The sequence below is a fragment of the Gadus morhua genome, chromosome 17 (genome assembly GCF_902167405.1).
Source record: "Gadus morhua chromosome 17, gadMor3.0, whole genome shotgun sequence".
In the NCBI taxonomy this organism is placed as follows: Eukaryota; Metazoa; Chordata; class Actinopteri; order Gadiformes; family Gadidae; genus Gadus; species Gadus morhua.
Window position 1 is genome coordinate 4,650,027 of NC_044064.1, and position 24,295 is coordinate 4,674,321.

General features: G+C 43.7%; 1 protein-coding gene and 1 long non-coding RNA gene across 2 annotated transcripts; both read right to left on the bottom strand.

The window, feature by feature from the left end:
* Positions 1–279: 279 nt before the first annotated feature.
* LOC115529539 (uncharacterized) lies at positions 280–1,566 on the bottom strand. The gene is made up of 4 exons (XR_003973575.1): positions 1,298–1,566; positions 987–1,111; positions 696–764; positions 280–613 (listed from the first exon to the last, which is right to left on the bottom strand). It is a non-coding gene; the product is annotated as an uncharacterized LOC115529539 (long non-coding RNA).
* Positions 1,567–14,166: 12,600 nt separating this feature from the next.
* LOC115529390 (carboxypeptidase Z) lies at positions 14,167–23,826 on the bottom strand. Its single transcript, XM_030338084.1, has 11 exons — positions 23,605–23,826; positions 23,110–23,139; positions 21,808–22,212; positions 19,819–20,049; positions 19,113–19,339; positions 18,073–18,234; positions 17,366–17,524; positions 16,763–16,895; positions 16,355–16,494; positions 15,915–16,014; positions 14,167–15,160 (listed from the first exon to the last, which is right to left on the bottom strand). The coding sequence occupies exons 1-11, from the start codon at positions 23,714–23,716 to the stop codon at positions 14,733–14,735; spliced, it is 2,127 nt and encodes a 708-aa protein (XP_030193944.1). The 5' UTR covers positions 23,717–23,826; the 3' UTR covers positions 14,167–14,732.
* Between the last annotated feature and the right edge of the window lie 469 nt (positions 23,827–24,295).

Consider the following 24,295-nt stretch of genomic DNA (forward strand, 5'->3'; position numbering starts at 1 on the left):
ATGACGGTGTTATTTAGCCCTTTTCAGATAAACCATGTTTTTTCTATGTCAGATAAACCATATTTTTTCTACTGACTTTGATAGATATATATAGGGATCGAAATTCATATCAAACATGCGTTCATTACCATGGTGACGATGACCCCACAACTACTGCTGTCCTGTCTAAGAGGATGGGGCATGCTGGCTCCTCTCCACTTTATACTCCCCCAGTCATTCTTTGCGTGGCAGATCTTTCTCATCTTCAGGAATTCACTTTGGAAAACACATGGAGGTATCAAACTACATGCAATAACAATCTCAATGTCAGGTTTAAATAATAATAACCTTCTAATCAGCAAAGCCAAATAACTGCTTTAATTGACAGCTTTTTGGGATCTCTGTCTTATTCTGTTATTTGCAACCTTTTAACAAAAAAAGGTGCATGATATCATACCAGATGCTATTGTCATCTTTGAAATTTTGTTAATTATTTTACACTGATTTCTTCAGGCAAATCTACCTAAATGTAAAATCCAACTTTATGAAAAAGTTGATTTTAGGACTCTGCTTCCTCGGCTTTGTTCTCCATTGGATCCACCAAAAAGACCGAGCATGTGGCAGGAATTATGTACTAAAAATATAAATGTTATTTAAAACTACATCACATAGAGTAACAAAAACGGTTTTCAGACCGGCAGCCTTGAATCACTGACCAGTAGTTTCCAGTGTACTCCTCCAACATTCACAAATGAGAGTATTGCTTGGTACAAGCTGAAGTCAGTCTGTAATGAAAAAGAGAAAATCATTTTAAGTTGAAGTTTGTTATGTTTTCTTTTGAAAAAATAAATTTAATTAATGTGATTTATTCAAATTCTTAAATTAGACAACCAAAACCTTCATGCTGTCATACTAAATGATTAAACTTTACAAATGCAAATCAACCTGTTCTTAATAACTGTTTTTTTGAAGTCCGGACAGGTTAATGGATTGAATACAAGCATTACCCTTGGCAAGCTGTGTTGTCTCATTTGGTCTCTTTCGCCAAAGAGTATTACACCTGCGGTGTAATGGTTTAGCAGGTAAATACTCTGCCCACGTTGGCATTTAGATGGAAGAGGCCCTCCATTACCTAAATTAAAAAATATAGATAAAGACAGAAGAAGACAAAATAAATACAGTGAATTACACAATAATCACATGTTCAAATAAACAATGTAAAAATATTCTTTTTTTTCAGAACTTGGAATACTTTGCTCAGTAATGTTTATTATTGATACTTTATTATATTGTGGGTAATGTTAGAACAACTAAATACCTCGCCTGTCAGCCATCTGTGAGGCCTCAGCGAGCACAGTTCGCTGTGATGAATTAGAAAACTGTGACCTGGATGTGTGAGGGCCAGGATCACAGCAACCACAGCTTCTGTGCTCTTTCTCTTCCACAGTGACTTTAGCTTTAAAACAAATGCACACATTTTTAATAGTTATATCGTCCCAATAATATCCCTCATATTAATAATAAATTAAACAAAACTCTATATAATCAATCTCAAATCCTGTGAAATTTAAGTTAAATACCATTAACTTATGTAAATCATAAAAGAGCTGTCAACATAAGACCAGTCAACAAAAAGCAGCAATAAAAAATGTGTGCCCCCCAAAATTTGATGAGAGCGTACACAGCATTGACTTAATACCTCAGAATACTCTTGTCCAGGTTCATCTGCTCCACTAGCCTGTGGCGATAGGGACCCTGGTGATGTGTGCTTTGAAAGAAACACAACCAACATTTAGTGTAAGGTTTTGTGTCCCCCAAAATTTGATGAGAGCAGTGACTTAATACCTCAATACTGTTCTCCGACTTCCGGTTGTAAATGTGGTGAGCGGACGCACGAGAGAAGGCTCCCAGTCAACTTTTGCTATATTCGTTTTTTTACCAAGCTTTCTTCCCAGTGTTTTTGACAAACCATCAGTAGTGGGTTTATTCAAGTGTTTCCATTTGAAATGAGCAATTCGAAGCTTGTTAAGTCGGGTTGCAGTGCACAAACCCCAGCTACACGTGCTGCTACTAGCGCCGCAAGTAAGCTAGCACCGTTCTCAGCTAACAGCCCTCTGACAGCGACAAAAACTTCAGAACCCGGAGCAACCATGGATGCCGCTGTCATTTCTAAGGATCAACTGGGCGCAGAATTGGCGAAGCAAATAACCACACCAAGGGATGATGTCTCTCTCCTGATTCAAGAATCTACAAAGCCGTTACAAGCCTCGCTGGACTCACTCCAAACAGTGAACACATTCCAACAGCGCCTCACCTCAGTGGAGTGATAAATGTCTGTGTCCGGTGATAACTTTGAACGTGTATGCGCTGTGGAGTCTACCATTAAGACGCTCCAACCCCAAAACCAATCTCTCTTGACTCGACTCGATGACCTAGAAAACCGATCGCAGAGAGCCAATCTCCGTATATTGCACATACCAGAAGGCAGCGAGGACGGCAAGGACCCGGTTAAATTCATGTCGGAGCTGCTGACGCAGGTGATGGGTCCCGAGGTCTTCACTTCGCCGCCCGAACTGGAGAGAGCCCACCGGTCCCCGACCTTCAGATCTGGACAAGGAAAACCTCCGCGCACATTCCTGGTTTGTTTCTCCCGATTCCAACAGAAGGAGGCTGCGCTGCGCTGGGCAAGGAATCACGAGCTGCGGTACGGAGGAACTGTCATAAGGATGTTTCAAGATCACAGCGCAGCTCTCGCTAAAAAGCGCGCTGCATTTAACGGGATAAAGCAAGCCCTTTACCTAAAGAACGTCCGGTTCCACCTGATCTACCCCGCCAGGCTACGCGTGACACACGGGGACGACGTGCTCACCTTCGACTCACCTGATGAAGCTCAGAGGTTCTACGATCAGAGGATTGGTAAAGAGTAATAATGCGGCAGTGTTTGCCTGCACTGTTTGGCCTGGAGACGGACGGTAAATAACGCATACTCTACTGTGTACGTGCGTAACTGCCTTTGCAACTATTCTGACATACGCCCTGGATTTTAAGGTACTGTGCTTTCACCCACGCTACGTTTGGGATAACATGTTTAGAAGGAGGGGGGAAAAAAGTGGCCCGGATCTTGTGTTACTGTGTGCTTACGTTCATGTTATGTATGGGCTAATATATACTTAGGGGGAACAAAAGAGAAGGGGACACATAGCTTTCTCATTACATGGATGTGCATATATATATATATTTTTTTTTTAACGTCTAATTATTATTTTATAATATTTTTGTCCCCTTAACCCTGCTTTTGCCTTCATGGCCTTTGTGTTAGGCTTGTTAATATAATATACATTACTGGGAGCCTTCTTAGCTAGAAGCAAGAAGATGATGTTCTACCGGAAGTTTTTGGAAACAGTGTTATGCCTGCAGCTTGCCTCAGGGAGAGGAAAAAGTATAGGCTTAGTGTTAGTTATGTCTATGTCTGGGGTATGGGACAGGGTTATGGGATGGTACACCACTAGATTTATTTAGATTTTATTATTTCTTTATCCCACTCTTTCTTAGTGAGGTCATTCATGAAGCTGTACACTTTCTGAATTGCACAATTAACCCAATATTGGACCGCTCTAATCCTAAATCCACAGACCCTTCAAAAATGTCCAAATCTTTAGCTTTTTTTATGGATCAAATAGGAGGTGTTGACCCCTGGCGCTCTCTTTTTCCACTTGGTCATTCCTTCTCCTTCTTTTCCCCAGTCCACCACTCATACAGCAGAATAGACTATTTTTTTATTGATAGAAATGCAGATTATTCATATAATCTGCATTTGTCACAAATGCAGATTATTCAACCATAGTTGAATCTGATCACGCCCCAGTTTTACTAGATCTTGTAAAATTCGGAACGCCCTCCTTGGAAATTAGACAAAACCTTACTGGCTGACAGTTCATTTTGTGATTTGATAAACAAAGAAATTGATAACTTTATAGAATCCAATAAAAAAGATAACATCTCCTCCTCATTGCTTTGGGAGACACTGAAGGCTGTGATCAGAGGTCAGATTATATCATATTCAGCAAGAATCAATAAGATGTGTAGACTTGAACAAGACCAGCTTATTAAATCAATAAGCACAGTAGACTCTCACTACTCTACGTCTCCATCCCCTGAACTCTATAAAAAAAAGCTTGACCTTTAAACTCAATACAACCTGTTGTCAACCGGTAAAACAGAAAAAATGTTGTTAAAATCACGTGGATATGCCTATGAGCATGGAGAAAAAGCTGGCCGTCTTTTAGCACACCAACTTAAGTCCCAATTTGTTTCTCAACAAATCTCACAAATAAGGAAACCAAATGGTGATTTAACTATTGACCCGGGAGAAATTAATGAAACATTCACCTCCTTTTATTCTAACCTGTATACATCAGAGGCGACCAGTGATAGAACTGATATGGAACATTTCTTTTGCGATCTCGAGGCTCCTTCCATAAAGGTAACGGATAAGACAAAGACCGAACTCCCATTGCAACTGTCTGAAATTATTAACGCAATAATGGCAATGCAAAGTGGTAAGACACCTGGCCCCGACGGCTATCCAATAGAATTTTTTAAGACTTTTTCTAAGAAACTATCCCCAATTCTTCTTGAAATGTTTATGGATTCTATATCCCGTGGGTCATTACCACAAACACTCACTGAGGCATCGATTATTCTGCTGCTTAAGCCAGGTAAAGAGAATACAGAATGTGGTTCATATCGACCCATCTCCCTCCTAAACAGTGACGTGAAGATCCTAGCTAAAACTCTTGCCCTACGCCTAGAAACCACAATGACTGATGTGATCTCTGCTGACCAAACCGGTTTCATTTTGGGTCGACACTCATTTACAAATATCAGACGGCTTTTGAATATTATTCACTCCCCTGCATCCAATGAGGTACCTGAGGTAGTCATCTCGCTGGACGCAGAGAAAGCTTTTGACAGGGTTGAGTGGGAATATTTATTCACGTGTTTAAAGAAATTTGGGTATGGTCCAAATTTTATCTCATGGATTAAACTTCTTTACAGCTCACCCAAGGCCTCTGTGGTTACAAACGGCAGGCAATCACAGTACTTCACCCTGTCGAGAGCGACCCGTCAGGGATGTCCAATTAGTCCACTGTTATTTGCCTTGGCCATAGAGCCCTTATCCATCTCACTCAAATCATTGCCATCAATAAGTGGAACTTTTAGAGGAGGAGAAGAGCATAGACTAAGCTTATATGCCGATGATTTACTATTATTTGTCTCGGACCCAATTCTTAGTGTACCTCATATCCTCCATGCTCTGTTAAGATTTGGTAAATTCTCCGGGTATAAACTGAACTTTAGTAAAAGTGAATGCTACCCTGTTAACAACTTGGCTCTTCAAATTCAGGAGAATGTTTTACCGTTTAAAATGTCTAGAAACGGCTTTAAATATTTGGGCATTAACATGGCTAGAGATATGAAAAACCTCTATCGGGAAAATTTTGCTCATCTACTTGATAAAGTCAAAAAGATGATGGAGATGTGTGCTTTGAATGAAACACAACCAACATTAATGTAAGGCTGTGTGCCCCCCAAAATTTGAGGAGAGAGCGTACACAGCATTGACTTAATACCTCAATATGATAAGTACACACCTTTTTAAATGATTGATGTGCTACTTGAAGTCTTATTCGATGGATTTTTGTGTTTGGAATGCCAAGTCCGTTACAAACTTGACCCCAAAGTCCATCTCTAGCCCAGGTATTTGTATTTTGTTCAATGCCAGTCTTCATCAGGTCCTCACATTTTTTAGAAATCTGTTTGTCCAAGATTTCTTTTTTTTTGTTCTATTGAAAAATAAATCAGAGTTTATCAGAGTTTCATCAACAACATGTTAGAAATAAAATTATAACTGTAAAATGTTTATAGAATAAAGTTGCTCACCCCGAATAACTTGAAAAAGTAGACTCTATATAAAAGTAAAAGGAAGAAAATGTTACAATAGCACTATTGATAAAGTCAAATTAGATCTAAAGAAATGGAGAACACTCCACTTGTCCTTGGCAGGTAAAGTGAATTGCATCAAGATGAGTGTGCTCCCCAAATTCCTCTACCTGTTTCAATGTATCCCACTTTACCTTCCTAGGTCTTTCTTTAAAGGTATTGATAGCGCTTTTATTTCTTTTATTTGGAATGGCAAGAACCCTAGGGTACGTTTAGAGCTTCTACAGAGGCCTAAATTACCGGGAGGCCTAGCTCTTCCTAATCTTTTCTACTACTACTGGGCTGCAAATGTTCAAAAAATAATGTTTTGGCTTCATACTCCAGATACAGACTGGTGCCACTATGAGGCTACATCATGCATCTCAACATCTCTCACGGCTCTGGTCACTTCCAGTCTCCCCGTTTCTATTTCCCAGTTCACAAACAACCCAATTGTCATCAATACTTTGAAGATCTGGTTTCAATTGAGACGGTACTTTGGTTTCAAACAAATTCTTAGCTTAAGCCCTATATGCAATAACCACCTCTTCCCCCCAGCTAAAATAGATGCTACATTCTCTTTTTGGCGAAGACAAGGCATTTCTAAATTTAAAGATATGTACATAAATTGTGTATTTGCCAGCTTTAACGACTTATCACAAAAATTTGGCCTTCCTCGATCTAGCCTATTTCGATATTTTCAAGCACGCCACTTCCTTATGAGCCATGACCCCAACTTTCCAAATCTCTCTTCAATGTCTGGCTTAGATGATATGCTAGAATCCCTGTTTAATTCAAAAAGGCTAATTTCTAGAATACATGATTGTATAGCTTCTCTTAAAACCATAACCATCGCAAAGATAAGGGCGGACTGGGCAGATGAATTGGGGAAAGACATGGAAGATGACATTTGGAACTGTGCTTTACAAAGAGTGAATGACGGCACTTCTTGTGCAAAATTAAGTATAATACAATTTAAAGTTCTACACCGGACTCACTTTTCCAAAGCAAGATTAGCTAAAATATATCCTAATTCAGATGCTAGTTGTAACAGATGCCATCACACCCCTGCCAACTTAACCCATATGTTTTGGTCATGCCCTGCTCTGGTCACTTACTGGTCTATGATCTTTAAAACAATATCTGAGGCGCTCAATACTGATTTCCATCCCAATGCAGCAGTAGCTATATTTGGTATCACAGACCGAAGAGATTCTATAGTAAGGAAAAGTTATAAAAACATTTTGGCCTTTGTGACTCTGCTTGCACGTAGAAGAATATTATTACATTGGAAATCAAAAAACCCTCCCAAAGCGTCTTTGTGGATGTGTGACCTGATGCACTTTATACAATTAGAGAAAATGCAATACTCACTTAGGGGGTCAAGGGACAAATTCTACTCCACCTGGGATCCGGTTTTGAAATTTACTGTTCTCCAGGCTCATCTATTCCACTAGCCTGTGGCGATGGAGATGATGGAGATGAGTGCTTTGAATGAAACACAACCAACATTAATGTAAGGCTGTGTGCCCCCCAAAATTTGAGGAGAGAGCGTACACAGCATTGACTTATACCTCTTTTTAAATGATTGATGTGCTACTTGAAGTCTTATTCGATGGATTTTTGTGTTTGGAATGCCAAGTCCGGTACAAACTTGACCCCAAAGTCCATCTCTAGCCCAGGTATTTGTATTTTGTTCAATGCCAGTCTTCATCAGGTCCTCACATTTTTTAGAAATCTGTGTGTCCAAGATTTCTTTTTTTTTGTTCTATTGAAAAATAAATCAGTTTATCAGAGTTTCATCAACAACATGTTAGAAATAAAATTATAACTGTAAAATGTTTATAGAATAAAGTTGCTCAGTAAAAGGAAGAAAATGTTACAATAGCACTCACTTCTTTAAAACTGTGTTATTGTAGTCTTTACTTTGTCTATGATGCTGATTTAATTCTTGAATTTATTTGAGCGGGATGCACTCTGGATAAAGAAAATGTATAGTGCTAAGGGCGGTAACGGTTTGTTACGTAAACCAGAAATGCTCCGTAGGCTAGACCGTCCCATTTCTTCGGCCTTCGGAGTGTCCTTTGCGGTCTACGAAGGCCGCATCCTTCGAAGGACGCGTCCTATGAATTGGGACACAGCCTTTGTCTGGAGGGGCAATGCGCATGCTCAGAGTGTTTCTCTGTTGAAGCCATGAACATAATAAAGGTTGAAGCGGACGGAGATTATTTAACTTCCTGGTGGGGCCTTCTCCTTCTCTTCTTCGCGTGTGTCTTGTGTGTGCTGACTCAATCCCCTGAAGAACGGTATGAATAGAGAGTCAGGAGGGGGGTCTATTTGAGATTGTAGGATAATTGCTTTCTTTTATTTATCCCATATTGTATAAGAAACAGTAGAAGTGGTAGTCCACAAGCCGGTGATCACCAGAGTTTCAACTGCTACTTTGCAAAGAAAATGTTGCAGAAAAATCTGCAGCCTCATCACAGGGGGATGATGTCAAAACTAGTTTCATAGATTTGTTAGAAGAAAACGCTACATGGCAGCATTGATTGCTTAATGCCAAACAGGTGCGCAACCCGGCCCATAGCCCCAGCAAGTCTGCTCGGTTGCGCACGGCACGCAAATGCGGCACACGGCGGACTCAATGTAACGAGCCCTCATTGAATGAAGATGAAGTTATTATTTTGCTTTTTAAAATCAAAAATTTGCTTTGTTTTCACCTGTTAGCGACAAAGGACTGAAGATTGTCATGTAAGTTATTGTGTACCTAATGAGGTAAAACAATGGTGATTTAGCCAATGGCCCACTGATGAAAGCCCTTCCATTTGAAGTTTGAAGACCTGCTGAATAAAGTGCTTGGGACCCAGCTTCAAGTCCTGCTTATGACTGTTGTTTTTCAACCACAGTCATGTCGAATATAATGTCAAATATTCTTCTGGCAATCTCCAGCGCTGTGGCGAGCTCCCGGTCATCAGCCTGAGGTCCTGGGTTCGAGTCACTTAACAATGTACCAATTAAGCCTCAATGCCTTGATGGGCGATTGCTCTTGGTTGGGGGGGGGGGTCCTCTTAAATAATTTATTAGGAGGTTTTTTAGAGCATCCTCCAGTTTATCAAAAACATCTGGAGATCAGTCAGTTTATGAACGTTAATCTATTGAATCGAGTCCCAGAGCAAGCATTAGTACCGGGCACCCTCTAGTTATGTATGCGTCTAAACAACTGCATCCAAGGGTAATTGTAGTGTATTCGGGATATTTCCCAGTGTCACTAATTTGAAATGGCTGGAGATAAAATATAGGCCTTCCTAGACCTTCAAAGGAATTTAAAGGGATACGCAGAGGTATATGAAAATTTGCCTGGTTTACCCAGATTGAGACGATTTGTTTAATCCCAAATTCATCATTGTGCGTCAAGAATGGGAATTCCCCGGGTTAGCCCTGAAATTTGATTTTAGAAACAATGTCGTTCAATGTAATCTTACTTATAAGCTTTAACCAATCCCAGTGTCTTGGTGGTGCAAGTGAGAGAGCTGTTTGTTATCTGTTCTGGAGACGTGGGTTCAAGTACCCACTTCTGCACTAACCTTGGAATCCTACTACGATTTTGAAAACATGTACATTTCTAAAATGTCATTGACAACTATAACTTTCGACCATGCACTAGTTAGTGTCTTGGTGGCGCATGTGTGAGAGCTGTTGGATATCAGTTCCGGAGACCAGGGTTCAAGCCCCACCTGACACACTCTCCCCTGGAACTACCTGACGCACTCTCACCTGGGTCCCCCTGACACACTCTCACCTGCAATCCAGGTGGGAGTACAACATTTTTGTTAAAGTATCTGAGAAACTTTTATCAAAACGTCCCCTCCTCCGGGTGTTTGAGCTGTTGAGGATCTGTTCTGGAGTCATCGGTTTGACTCCTACGCTGGGGGGTCTTATGGGAACGACTCTCTGCTGATTGGGTCCATTCTCTCACACATTCATTTCGAATGACTGTCTGGGAGAATGGATGGCTGTGAATGAGTGCACTCATTCACAGTCATCCATTCTCCCAGACAGTCATTCCCACTCACCCATTCATTCCCAATGACTGTCTGAATCAATGGCTGCGAATTAACTGATTCACAGACACATCCATTCACACAGACAGTCATTCACACTCATCCAATCACCAGAGAGTGATTCTCACAAAACCCCCAATGGCAGGAATCGAACCGGTGTCTCCAGAACAGATCCTCAACAGCTCTATCACCTGCGCCACAGAGACACCGACTTAGAAACGGAGAGAGTTCATTGTTGACCCTGCAATACACATGACATTGTTGGAAAAAGTCTCCAATCCAAGGTGAGTGTTCCTGACGGGATTTGAACCCGGGTCATATACACGACAGAAAGAACCGAACACATACAGCTCTAGCCAGTGCCCCACTGAGCAACTGGGTCAGACTAAATCAGAGTTCATAATTGACTTAACAATTCACAAGAAGCAATGTCGCGTGAAATTGAATGTCAATAATATCTTTCTTATTAGCCGTGCCTGCGGGGACTCGAACCTGAGTCGACAGAGCGTTAACCAACAGCCCTGTCCGCTGCACCACCAAGACCCCCGAGAGCATGTTTGGAGGTTATACTTGACTTTACCATTCACATGATAGAGAAATAAGATGTATCCATTATGGTACCTCTTGAACCCTGGTGTACACATCTAAGTTTCATTAATTAGTAAAGTAGTAAGTAAGTAACACATGAAGGCGTCATGTTTAATAACCCAACCGATATACCGTAACGTTCTTGGTGGCCGTGTGAGCGGGGACTCGAACCTTAGTCTACAGACTGTTAACACACAGCACTGACCTCTTCACCAGCAAGACGCCTACTAGCACAAGTTTGGAGGTTATACTTGACTTTACCATTCACATGATAGAGAAATAAGATGTATCCATTCAAGTACTTCTTGAACCCTGGTTCTGAGCAGGGAACCCGAACCTACATAGTGTCTGATAGCACATCATGACGGTCAGCATCTTATTGGCCGTGCGTGCGGGGACTCAAACCTGAGTCGACAGGGTGTTAACCAACAGCCCTTACCGCCACACCACCAAGACACCTACCAGAGCATGTTTGGAGGTTATACTTGACTTTACAATTCACACAGTCTAGAAATAACAGGTATCCATTAAGGTACTTACTCCATCAGGGGACTTAAACCCTGTGTCTAAGCGGTGAACAGAATCTAGGCTCAGCAAGAAAGGATGAGCAAATTCTTATTCCCTGTGAGCGGGGACTCGAACCTGAGTGTTAGCCAACACTCTTACCGCTGCACCACCAAGACACCGACTAAAATTTTCTCGGAAGATCTACTTGACTTGACAATGACAATCGTCAACTCGACAATTCAGCAGACTTAGAAATAATAGACTTAATTGAACACAATGTCATTGACATTCCCAGGACTTAAGCCCAAGTCTCCGGATTGAAAATCACAAGCTCTCCCTGCGGCACCAGACAGTGAGTTCAGATGTTCAGAGGTTCAGTAGATCAGAGGATATATATGACCTAACATTTTTAAATACATGACATAATCACAATAAGGGTTTAAAAAACATCTCTGCTGCTTCTATTGTTTGAGTCCTTGAGTTTATTGTGTAGGCCTACATGTGAGGGACTGTTTTTCTGTTTGGTTAATAACGACTCAGCGGGTTCACTGAATGTTCTGTGTTCAGCAGAGGATCAATTTACACTTTAAGTTCGGGGGTTCACTGAATAAAAAGCACAATAGAGGCTTCGTCTACATCTCATCTTCATAATTCTTTTTTTTTTCACCCTGAGCAAGTTTTCACAATTTAGCAAACTTTTAACGAAAATAAAGCGTTCATGTCTCCAACACACGCCATAACCCTTTGGTGTATAAGATACATATAGTGTTTGTTAAACGCGTTGGATTAATTTCATGGTTTCACTTTGTTCAGTTTACAATGATTTCAACAACTTTTTTTTCTAACTTTTCTGTATTCTTATTAAAAATAAATCCTGTTTCCTTGAATCGAAGAACATTAGAGGAACTTGGAGCTGAGTCCCATTGAACAGCCAAAGATCCCGCACGGATGAGCCCCTTCCCACCTGCAGGACCCCCTGCACCACCTGCAGTAAACGGAATTATTCCGTTTCGTCCTCCTCGACTCCTCAGTCCATCAACAGCGTGTCTTCTTTCAATCCCCGTTTATCCATATCCAAAGCCGAAACTCATTGCAAACATTTTGTTCATCCGTTTGACCGAGGAAATTCAACACCAGCAACTCTCACGACCAGTGGCGGTGGATCAATAGGGGGCGCCGCCCCTCCGGGAGATATTCACTTGAATATATCTGCCAACTATTGATAAACTATTATCATTACGAAATAAATCAACAAAAATACATAGCGTTTATCCTCGATTAATTGTGTGACATGCTTGTCACTGCCAGCAACAATTTAAATGCGTCTGAACGTCAATGATTTGGGCTAGGCTAGTTATTGGTCATTCGAAATAAAGCCCGCCTCCAAGTCAGCGCGCCGGCCACGTTGAAGTCAATGTAAGCTCGCTAACTTTTTGCTGTCTATCAAGCAGAGACAGCTTTTCATTGGCGCAAGAAAGAAATTCGCCCTCGGGTCGCACCAGTGTGCGCCCAAGGCCAATGGTATTGCTTTTCTTTTTTGTTATCACCACATGATTGGACAATTCAGCGAATCAATCAAATAGGCTACCTCCCTCAGCAGCATTCGTGCACCACAGCTACATTTAGAGAGGAGATAGATCGCTAACTAGCAGAGTGTTGTAAGCACTTTCCACCCTTTTCAGTGGAGGAATTGGACTCCCAAAGCAATGTTATACTTAAAAGGAGCAAGTAAGTTGCAGATTAATTTAGTCTTTCGGCCTTTAGCATATAAACAAAATGAAGCAACTATCCCATATTTCTAACTGCATTTGAAGTCGACATTGAGTCTCACAAAAATGGACGCTATAGGACAGTGATCATATATATATATATATATATATATATATATATATATATATATATATATATATATATATATATATACATACATATTTTTCATAAACCAGTTATTCTTATTCCTCAATAATAAACTCATCTCCGATGCCATAGTTTTCAAGTTTCCTTATATTTATCAAAAGTGTATGCATAGCCATGTACACATGCATCATAGTGCATGTAGTAGTCCATCAAGTAGTAGTCCATCCTTTACCGACACAGTGAAGGTTTGTTCGACCCGTCAAAACCTGACTCATCAAGTCATTCTGACAGAATGAACGGCGGCGTGTCTGTGGAGACCACGTGGGCCAGGAGGGGATCCCAAGCACGTCAGCGTAGACATGAAATGACACTGCCCCACAGTGGCTGTTGTGAAACTCCACGATATTACACAACGAATTAGACAAAAAAAACAACGATTAAAGGCATGATTAAAGCGATATCACCTATTTAGCTTTTTTTTTTTGCTTGCAATCAACTTCCCTACCATGCAAAATGTAATCTGTGTCCAAGTCTGCGGCCCTGCGTCAACATGTATTTAAGGCGCCGGCTGGAGGCTGAAAACACGTTTTAAAGATCGAATTTGCCAACTCTTCTTAATATATTGAGATTACAGGCCTATAATAGAGCACCTACTCGGGGTTTGTATGTTTTTTCCATTGTTAGTTTCATAAGATACCGTTGTTAACATACCGGAAGTGTCTCACGTACCTGCATCGCGTTCCTATTGGCCAGACCCAGTGGCCAATAGCAGTCCCCTACCAGCGGAGGTTTACAGACAGGCTCAGTTTATACTTCTATTCGGTTCAAGACGTTACGCTTCGGCTATAAAGTACTTTTCATCTTCATATTCAAATAATCTGATTCTAACACATCCCTAGTCTGTGTTTCAGTTGCAATGTTTTGCTTTGCAAAGATCGAAGCGGGTATTAAACTGTTGACTTGCCGGCTGGTGCATCTGCGCCTTATTGACGCATGGTTAAATATGCTGGCTAACATCCTCTTAGGAACTTCAACAAAACAATTAAATTGTACATTTATACAAATATATATAAAATAAAATATGAAAAAAAATCGACTTATAAGTAAAATTACATTAAAATACAGTTTTTTATCGACAGTTTTTCCCATTGTCCAGAAGAAAAAAAACGGTTGGATCCATCCTACAACAATAAGTAGTTCCATATTTTTTTATTAACGGTTTGCAGAAATGTGAGTGTACAAATATAGTAGATATAAAGTCTTTGACACCTAAAGCGGTTTGTTTGATTCATGACTCATGATTGGAAACAGCTTACTATTGCCTGTGGCCTAACTCGAGGGAAATATCTACATTGTGCAACTACTGTGTGTCAAAAGCCAACCCCCCCTAACCACCCAACCAAACCTCTCCCCCTTTCCCCACCCAGTCCAGACAACACGGTACAACCTGGTAAGACACAGTGGAGACTACAACCAACAGCTTGCTCCGTCACTGCCTGTCTGTCGGCCTCAAGGCTCAGTTAAGGTTCCACATCGACGCAACGCAATGACCACGCAGACGCATTCAACGCAGACGTGACCGAGGTTTAGGTTTTGCGTCAGGTTTGAGTGAGCGGACCAATCACAGCCCTCGCTGCTGCGTCGCCTCGACGCAAGGTAACAATTTTAGGGGGGGCGCACGTCGGGCCTTTGCGTTGGACCTAAACCGGGTCCGTAAACCCCCTTGGCGTTGCGTCGACGTGGAACCATGACTCAGCCTTAATCCTCCTTCCTCAGGAGCCAGGTGGGGGCCGCCCCACCCCCCGACCCCACGAAGAAGCTCCACCACCAGGGCTTCTCCGCCCGCCGCTCCTGCCGCCGCGCCGCCAGCGCCGACGCCGTGTAGCGCTCAAAGTGGTTATAGGGGTCGAAGCGCTCGTAGTCGTCCTGCTCGCTGTAGTAGCCGCCGCCGCCGCCGCCCTCCTCCTCCTCCGCCCTCACCACCACCACCACCTCCTCCTCCACCCGGTTGAGGGCGGTGGCGTTGGGCTCCAGCGCGGTCTTCGTCAGGACGAAGTCCACCCGGCCCGCGTGGGGCATGCCCGGTGGGAGACGGACCCTCTTGATGGCGCGGGTGTAGCCCGCGGCGGTGGCGGTCAGGATGTGGACCCCGGGGGCCAGTAGGCGCCAGTAGTCCCCCTGCTCGGCTGGGGGTCCGGGGGGGAGGGGAGGGGGGGAGAGGGTGCTAGGTTACTGTCCGCATGCTAAGGGTTAGCTAATCCGAATCCAACGATACAGCCCCACTGCTCACAAAGAATAAACGACTGAATCACGTGTCGCCCGCCCGTGACGGAGGGAGATGACCTCAACAACTACATTTACATTTAGCAGAACGCTTTTATCCAAAGCGACTTACAATAAGTACATTTCTCAGAAGAAAGAGAAACGACGATGTATCGCTGTCGGTACAGTGAGGATGTTCATAGAACCAAGTGCCAGGCACTGACTATCGCTAGCTTAACCCATTCCCCATATACAACAAAGATAGCTAGGATAAGACGCTACACAATGCCAAGTACTATTTTTAAGTGCAAGGATGTACAGCATACAATAAGTGTGTACATCAAGTGCCAGGACGTACAACATACATACAATAAGTGCGTACATTAAGTGCCAGGAAGAACAACACACAATAGGTGCGTACATTAAGTGCCAGGAGGTACAACATACAATAAGTGCGTACATTAAGTGCCAGGACGTACAACATACAATAATCGCGCAAGGGGGATGGGGGGGGGGGGGGGGGGGGGGGGCGGTGGGGGGTAAGGGGGGAAGCTATGCAGAGTCTAGGAAGGTGATCTCTAAACTCCAGGACCTCCCCTCCCCTTCAAACAGAACTGGGACGGAGAACTACAGTACGCGGCCCTTCATCAGCGTCAGGGCTAGTGAGCAGAGCCTTACCTGTGGTTACGTCATGTCTCACGCCCCGGACCGATACCCGGGCCCCTTTGATGCCGTTGCCCCCCTCGTCCTTCACCAGGCCCTTGATGCCCCGATGGGCCTGGGGGACACACACACATATCGTTTACAGGGCTGACTCCAACAGGGACCACCTGGTGGGAAGTGGCTGAACGTGTTGTTTCTGTGGAGCATCTGATGTGCATTATTAAAATGTAAGACCAATATGTGTGTTTCGTTGTGTTGTATTGTTTGTGTTGTTTTTATGGGATGGGTAAGGTAGCAGTAGCAGTGTGAGCCGATGGATTTGAAGACATGTTTGTAAAACTATCTCATATAAAAAACAAATGGTAGCGATCAGTATTGTTTCGATTAACCCACTAACCCTGTCATTTCAATGACAAAAGAAAAAGTAGAAAACCACATTAAAATCTTATTCCTACCCCTTCCAAAAAGGAAATGAACGCCTCCTGGTTTTCGTGCCAGGCATTTTCCATATCCTCTTCAGCAGGGAATTTATCACAGCCCAGGTTCACCGCCACCTCATAACAGTTGGTGTGGAGATAGCTGAAGTCTTGCATACCTGACAAAACCAAGAGCAATCTGTTTTCTAATCCAAAGTTATTCTTGAATATTTCCTGGTTCAACCGTTACTCGAACTTTCGCTACCCCTCCATGTTAACATGTTATCAAGTTTACGCAAGTCTTCATGCCGTTCAGTTCAAACTTGGCTCCGATGAGAAACATTTACATTTTAAACGATCCAAGAGAGCCCTCTAGTGGCAGCACGTGGACATGCATCCTCTATCGAATAATTCCTAGTTGTGTGTAACGTGGTTGTTTTCTCTTACTTCCCGCAAAACTGGACACCTGCGCGCCATTGATGATTCCGTTCTTACTGGCGCGAGACGACCCGCACCATGCCTGATCGCGGCCCATGGTGGGATGAGAATCTGCATACGTTCTCGCGATAATCTTGAACACCTGGAAAAGGGAACCGGCGGCTGGTCATGCTGATTATACACCTGCGCTCTAGTCGAAATTCAAAGTAGGCCCACAGCCAGGATCTAAGAACTGTCTCCAAACATAAATTCTAATAACTGCAAAATGACCTTGTTATCACTTCTATCGTCATTGAACTATAATTCTAGAGTTATAGGTTTTTAAACAGATACACATGCATCAACAAAGAATCTGTGTCCGCATTGACCCCAAACAAAGATCATATAAGCCTAGATGTGTTATATTATTAACAACTTCAGGGGTGTAGCTAGACATTCTAAAAGGTAATCAATCCAAATCTAAACCAATAATCACTCACAATCACAATTTCAAACGTATACACTCACAATTTGATCACATATTTACACTCTAATTTTTCACATGAAGCGACGTGAAGAGGAGAGTTTCCTGTGTGAGCATTAACCAATGACCTTTGGCCTTTCACCCCTCACCTTCTCGTCCGGCGTGGGGGAGAACAGCTTGTGCTGCTGGGGGTGTTTGGAGAGGTCGTAAGGGTAGGCCACCACCAGGTCCCCACCGTGGAGATTAGCCCCCAGCATGAAGGGGATGGACCGCACCCACTTCATGACCGCGTACGTCTCCGGGGCGACCTGGAGCCATGGCAACAGGGGATGACGCGTTGGAGTACACATCCAAACCACGGACGGTTGAAATGAGCTATTAGGGAAATAATGAGTGATGAGGATGTAAAAAAGTAATACCTAGTCTAACAAATCAGCCTTTAGATTCATATCTAAAGGTGGCAAGCAAGCTCAGGTCTGAGGGAATGAGGCATTTCACATTTTTTCCCGCATAAAATTTGTTTAGACCAATCATGTGGCTGGGGGCGGGATCTGTAGACACGCATTACACAGAATGGGTAAATATAAGGACATATAAAGTCGCTGTGGCAATGGTAGGAGTGTCAGTGTATAACGCCTGATCACACAACGATCAGATAAGTGGGATCGGTAATGAGGTTATGGATATATGGATACATGGATGATGCTCTATAGTGTACCTTACCAAACCAGTAACAGTCTGGTTTGGTAGAGGTTATGTATATTGATATATGGATGATGCTCTATACTGTACCAGTAACAGTCTGGTTTGGTAGAGGTTATGTCTATGGATATATGGATGATGCTCTATACTGTACCTTACCAAACCAGTAAAAGTCTGGGATGGCAATGTGGTCGGTCCGATAGGTCCGTAGTCTGCGGCGGCGGTAGACGATGGAGGCCAGATCCGGAAAGTTCCGGTTCAGATCGATGCCCTGAGCGTTGGTCCTGCCGACGTTCCTGGCCCCGTACTTCCTGCCCTGAGTCCAGAGTGGGGTCAGAGGTCAGCCAATGACCGTCATCGGAATATCAGCTGGAGCTGTCGGGAACACCAGGAGAATTAAACAGCAGAGGAAGGCTTGCTTTTGATATTTTCTGTGATGTGTGGTGGAAAAATGTGGCAAATATCAGTAGGCTGTGCAGATTCAGTCTTTACTTTATCCATATGAAAGGAAAACCTAAATTAAACACCTGTTTAAAACATCTTCATATTTAACATGTGGATGCAACACTCATACACAACAGCTGTAAATGACCTGTCTTATAACCGCTGTACATAAACACCTGTACATAAAAACCTGTACACAACACCTGTAAACAATACCTGTACATAAACACCTGTACACAGCACCTGTACCCAACACCTGTACACAACACCTGTAAACAACACCTGTACACAACACCTGTACATAAACACCTGTAAACAATACCTGTACATAAACACCTGTACACAACACGTGTAAACAAAACCTGTACACAACACCTGTACCCAACACCTGTACATAAACACCTGTACACAACACCTGTAAACAACACCTGTACCCAACACCTGTACATAAACACCTGTACACAACACCTGTAAACAACAACTGTAAACAACACCTGTACCCAACACTGTACATAAACACCTGTACACAACACCTGTGAACAACAACTGTAAACAACACCTGTACACAACACCTGTACACAACACCTGTAAACAACTGTACACAACACATGTACACAACTCCTGTCACAACACTCGTAAACAACACCCTTACACAACACCTGTACACAACACTCATACTCCACACCTGTACACAACACGTGTCCCCATAAGTAGCCCCCCAGCACCAGCGGCTCCCCAGGGGCGGCCCACCTCCTCCTCGTCCTCCGTGGCGTCCTGGCCCCCGGCCGCCGCCACCTCGTAGCCGTCGGGGTTCATGGAGGGCAGCAGGTGGATGCGCGTGGTGTTGATGAGCGCCTGGACCCGCGGGCTGCCCTGCCGGTACTCGTTGCACAGGTCCTGGGCCAGGTAGAGGAGCAGCTGGCGGCCCAGGGCCTCGTTGCCGTGCATGTTGCCCACCAGCCTCACCTCCGGCTCCACTGGAGAAGGGGGGAGAGGAGGAGAAGACATCGGTCGGCCCAGAGCATCACCGCAAGTGGGATTCTGGTCTGGGTTCATTGTATTCAGATTTTCCACGAGAAACAAAAGGTAAAAGAAATTGTAGAAAAACATGTACATGAATAATTTAATGTAAAAGGGGGATGTTGGTAAAGTTTATGTCTGAAATGTATCATTTGTGGACGCTGTACTTTTAATTTGTGGATGGACTTGGAGAGAGAGAGAGTGGGAGAGAGAGAGAGAGAGAGAGAGAGAGAGAGAGAGAGAGAGAGAGAGAGAGAGAGAGAGAGAGAGAGGGGGGGAGGAGATACAGAGACAGAGAGACAGAGACAGAGACAGAGACAGAGACAGACAGAGAGAGAGAGAGAGAGAGCGAGCGAGCGAGCGAGCGAGCCGTGAGAGAACGACAGGACGTCACCCAAAAGGAGAACCCAGAACCCGGCGCCGCTGTAGTACTCACGCAGCTCGTGCCGGCCGGGGTTGCCGGAGAACTCGATGGCCAGCAGGTCGCGGCCCTCGTAGCTCCGCCCGATGGAGTAGGTGCGGGCGACGTCGGAGCAGCGCTCGGCCGTCTGGGACAGCACGCTGGCCAGCTCGGCCTCCGAGTGGTGGCCGAAGCGGATGGAGCCGAAGGAGGGGTCCTCTGCGGGGGGCAGGCCGCCGTAGTAGTCGTCGTCTCCGTCCTGTTCCACTGCATGGGGTCACACCGAGATGGAGGGGGTCAAAGGTCATCTGGAGGTAGCTCACTTTGAATACTCTACTTTTGGATTTTTTTGGGATGCACACACACATGAACAACTAACATGGTGTACTATACTTTACAGGGTTCTGAGGACATTAGTTTAGCTATAGGCAAATGTTTAGCAGAAAATAAAAAGTCAACGAGGTATCATGTAGGTCCCTTCATTACTGATATATAGTGATGAAAGAAAGGCGGCTATATCTGTTTACATTTTACTGCTTTCCCTGAAATCTCATAACTGCCACTTTTAACCTTCAGTGTTTGTACGTGCACTGTGCTTTTTTCTTTTTAAAGCCCCCATACGGGCAAGCCCCAACGCAACATGTCTACTTTAAAGTCCTTTACAAACATCTAGTCTTCTGTAACTTCTCTGTTTCTTGGTGTTATTGTGACCTCTATGAGTGGAAAAGAAGGGAAACATCTCAGGCTGCATGGTCCTTTCATAAAGACCAGAAATTAACTATGAAAGGGACTGGACTGGACATTGTTTCCAGACGTCTGAACCAAATAACACAGAATTGAATTTCTTTCATGTGGCACTGGTGCGACAAAGCGTTTGCCAAATTTGACGAGAAATACCTTCCTTTCCCATATTTGGTTCAGGCCAGATTGTAATCACGCGACGCGATGTTCAAATGACTTAAACGCTGACTCACGACAGATTAAGAGTCCTTTTCCATCCTCAAGAAAGTGGCCAGCTGGGGTGAACGTGTTCTCAGTGTGAGCCAGCAGAATGCCCTGCGAGGGCCTGGTTCCTGAGAGCTAAACGCTCTGCTTTAAATGATTTATACACCGCCCTGAAGTGCACTCGCATTGGAGGGATGGTCCGAGCATGTCCACTATCTAGGTCAACCGAACAGACCAGGCCTGGAAGGCAGAGGGGAAATATTCACGTTTCAAAACAAATAAAGTGAGTTTATTTTGGAGAGGGGGAGGGAGAGACAGAGAGGGAGAGGGAGAGGGAGAGGGAGAGAGAGAAAGAGAAAGAGAAAGAGAGACAGAGAGAAAGAGGGAGAGAGAGGGAGGGGGAGAGAGTTAGAGAGAGAGAGAGGGAGGGGTATAGAGTTAGAGAGAGAGAGAGAGAGAGAGAGAGAGAGAGAGAGAGAGAGAGAGTTAGAGAGAGGGAGGGGGAGAGAGTTAGAGAGAGAGAGAGAGAGAGAGAGAGAGAGAGAGAGAGAGAGAGAGAGAGAGAGAGAGAGAGAGAGAGAGAGAGACTTCGACTCATGTTTCCTCTGAGATGTGCCACACACACAAGTTTGCTAGCCAGACGGTGCTACTAATCCGCCGTGCACTGTATAGCTGTACTCAATTATACATTGGCTTGTGTGTGCGTGTGTTTATTCAGTTTACAATTCGATTTTAAACTGAAGACGTTTTTAAACCCCAATAGACTCCAGAGCATATGAAAGTAATATTTAAGTGTTTTGTAAGCAGCTTATGGGACCTTATTATTAACACTATGATGGTGGCCCTTGTTGTCATGGTAACTACGGCCATTGACGCGAGTTTGAAAAAAGTTTAAAGGTACCATGCAAGGTCCGAAATAAAAAATACAAACGGTATTCCTACCTGACAGGATGACCAAATCAAACATTTGCTTCAACATATAACCCAGATAAGTACGTTTTAATTGCCAATGGCTCCAATCTATCCGCCATTGTCACGCGGCGGGCGTCCATTTTGTCCCGCCCTCCTCTTCCTCCTCACCTCGTAGGCCCTCCAGCGGGTCGTAGCAGCCCTCCTCCTCGCTGACGAAGAACCGGTCGCAGTCCAGGAAGTAGGGCCACGCCATGGCGATGGCGTCGAAGGCCGCGGCGCACCTCCGACGCACCGTCTCGCAAACATGGCGGCACGGCTGCATCGGCCAGTCATGCTCGCAGCGCGGCGTCATCACCGCGCAGCCTAGCATGCGCACGTCCGGGCTGCATTGGCCGCCGCCGCCGCCTCCTCCGCCACCTCCGCTGCTAAGCAACGTCTCCACCACGCTCATCAGGAGGTACTCGGCGCCAAGCTCCACCTCCTCGCGGGAGGTGTGGCCCAGGGCGTTGGGGAACAGCGTCTCGGTGTAGGGCATGTCCTCGCAGTAGGACAGCCGGATCTCCGTGCATTTGGCTGCCGGGGATTTGTTTTTTGTTTTATTCGGGAATTTTGTTTCATCGCCGCAATACCCGATCGCTACAGCTAATCCATGAAACGTTTACAGCAATTTTTTTTTTTTTTTCAATTTTATTCAACTTAAAAACTTTAAAATCTTAAAATCATTACTAAAACGAAAGGTTAAAAAAGGGTTTATTAAAAAATATATATATATATTAGGAAATGTTTCATGGTTTAGACACAGTGGTCGTATGGGTAGTAGATAATAAGGTGTGAGTGTTCAGCAGCATATGGTACTTATGTGCAAATGGAAGCCATCTGCTTCCGTTACCGCAGGATGCACAGAGATAGGCCGGGGATCCTAAAATATTCATTTACAACGTCCTCTAAATCTTTCGGCTCGTTGTAACATCTTCAATCAAGCACCAAATAGTTGGATTATCGCTGAAAATTAGGTTTTGAATATTTAATCAAAAGACATTAATCATCTAAAAATATCCCCATGGTGTCCTGCGGTGCTGGACTGGATTCCATTATGTATGTGACTTGTGATCTCTTTCTAATGGTGAGGAAGAGCATGGCCTGGAACTGAGGTCACGTTAAAGACATTCCACCGCTACACATGGGATCCTTTAGACTCTAAATTAGGAGTATTATATTAATCAAGCTAAGAGCAAAAAAACTGTTGTTAAGTCAGTGTATTTAGACTGTCATCAAATCGTTTGTCTTCTTAGGCTAGATGATTTAAAGACAAAAGACTACAGGCCAATTAGTTAGAATTATAATATGATCTTTACTGAATGGACAACTTGCCACAGTTATCTGTTCAATATATCTGAACAATAGGTAAAGGCAAACGGATCTATCAGCAACTTGTTTTAGTCCTCCAAAGGTTGAACTTAAAATACTCACGTCTTCGACCAAGCGGAGACCTGCATCTGCCTGCAGAAAAATCAAGACGGTAGTGAATTACTGGGACCGGCCGCTAGAGGGCGGAGTTGGGCTTCCAGTCGCATCCATAGTGCCTTATCATATCAACCTGATGTTGCGCAAACATTCTAGCAAATTCCTGTCTATCATCAACCTTCAAAATTAACCAAGGGTTTGGATGCATTTTTTTATTGAAATGTAACATCTAATTTCATTGATCTTACTAGGATTTGTCACAACTACTTCTAAAGTTCAAAAGTTTGACAAGTTTTAAAATAAGTTTTAATAAGGTTTCGCATTTCGTATCTTAAATCAATCTTACAATTTCCAGATATTTTCTAGTTGACCATAACAGTCCATGGCATCTCTACGCAGAGGAAAAGTTTAAAATCGTGCTGAACAGTTTCTGCATATGCAGAGCAAACGACACGCTACTTGTGCATTTGTGAAACTGTTAAAACAATTTATAATTTTTACCTAAAAGATAATCTTCGTATTCACATCGGTGTTGTGGGTAGCAGGAGGCGAGTGTAAGCGCTCCGAGCAGAATCAACACGATCTGCTGTCTGCTCCGCGTCTCCGGATCCATTTTGATGTGGCACCTCCACGCGCGCCCAACACAACTGCCTGCCTCGCATCTGTAAAACAGCCGAGAGAGAGAGAGAAAAAGAGGGAGAGAGAGACAGACAGAGAGAGACACTTTCCCGGAACGGCAAAAGCACATCTCCCGAGAACCAGTTTATTACACACATTACGGTCATCTATCGAGTTGCACCAGTGAAATAGTTGCTCCACCACAAGAAAGATGCCAACAGGTTGAAACATGTTTTTTTTAATTCGTTTGAATTGGGAATCGAAATTCGTAGCCTGCAGCCTTTCATTCAAATCAAGCATATGGGTGTTTGGACCAAATGGGGCTACAGTTAACCATTAATGTCAGTTAACCAGGAAAATGGCCTCATTCCACCTTTAATGGCTAGGGGGCTGTCATCATGAGTGCTAAATTAAATGGAAAGAAATAACTTAGGAGTTAAGAGAACGAGATAGATAGACAGACCGAGAGACTGGCAGACATACTTGGTCAATGATGCTATTAATTTTCCAATTCCCCTGTCTTTGTGTTTGATTGTAGTCTTATATATAAGACAAAGAAACAGATGTAGTCCTG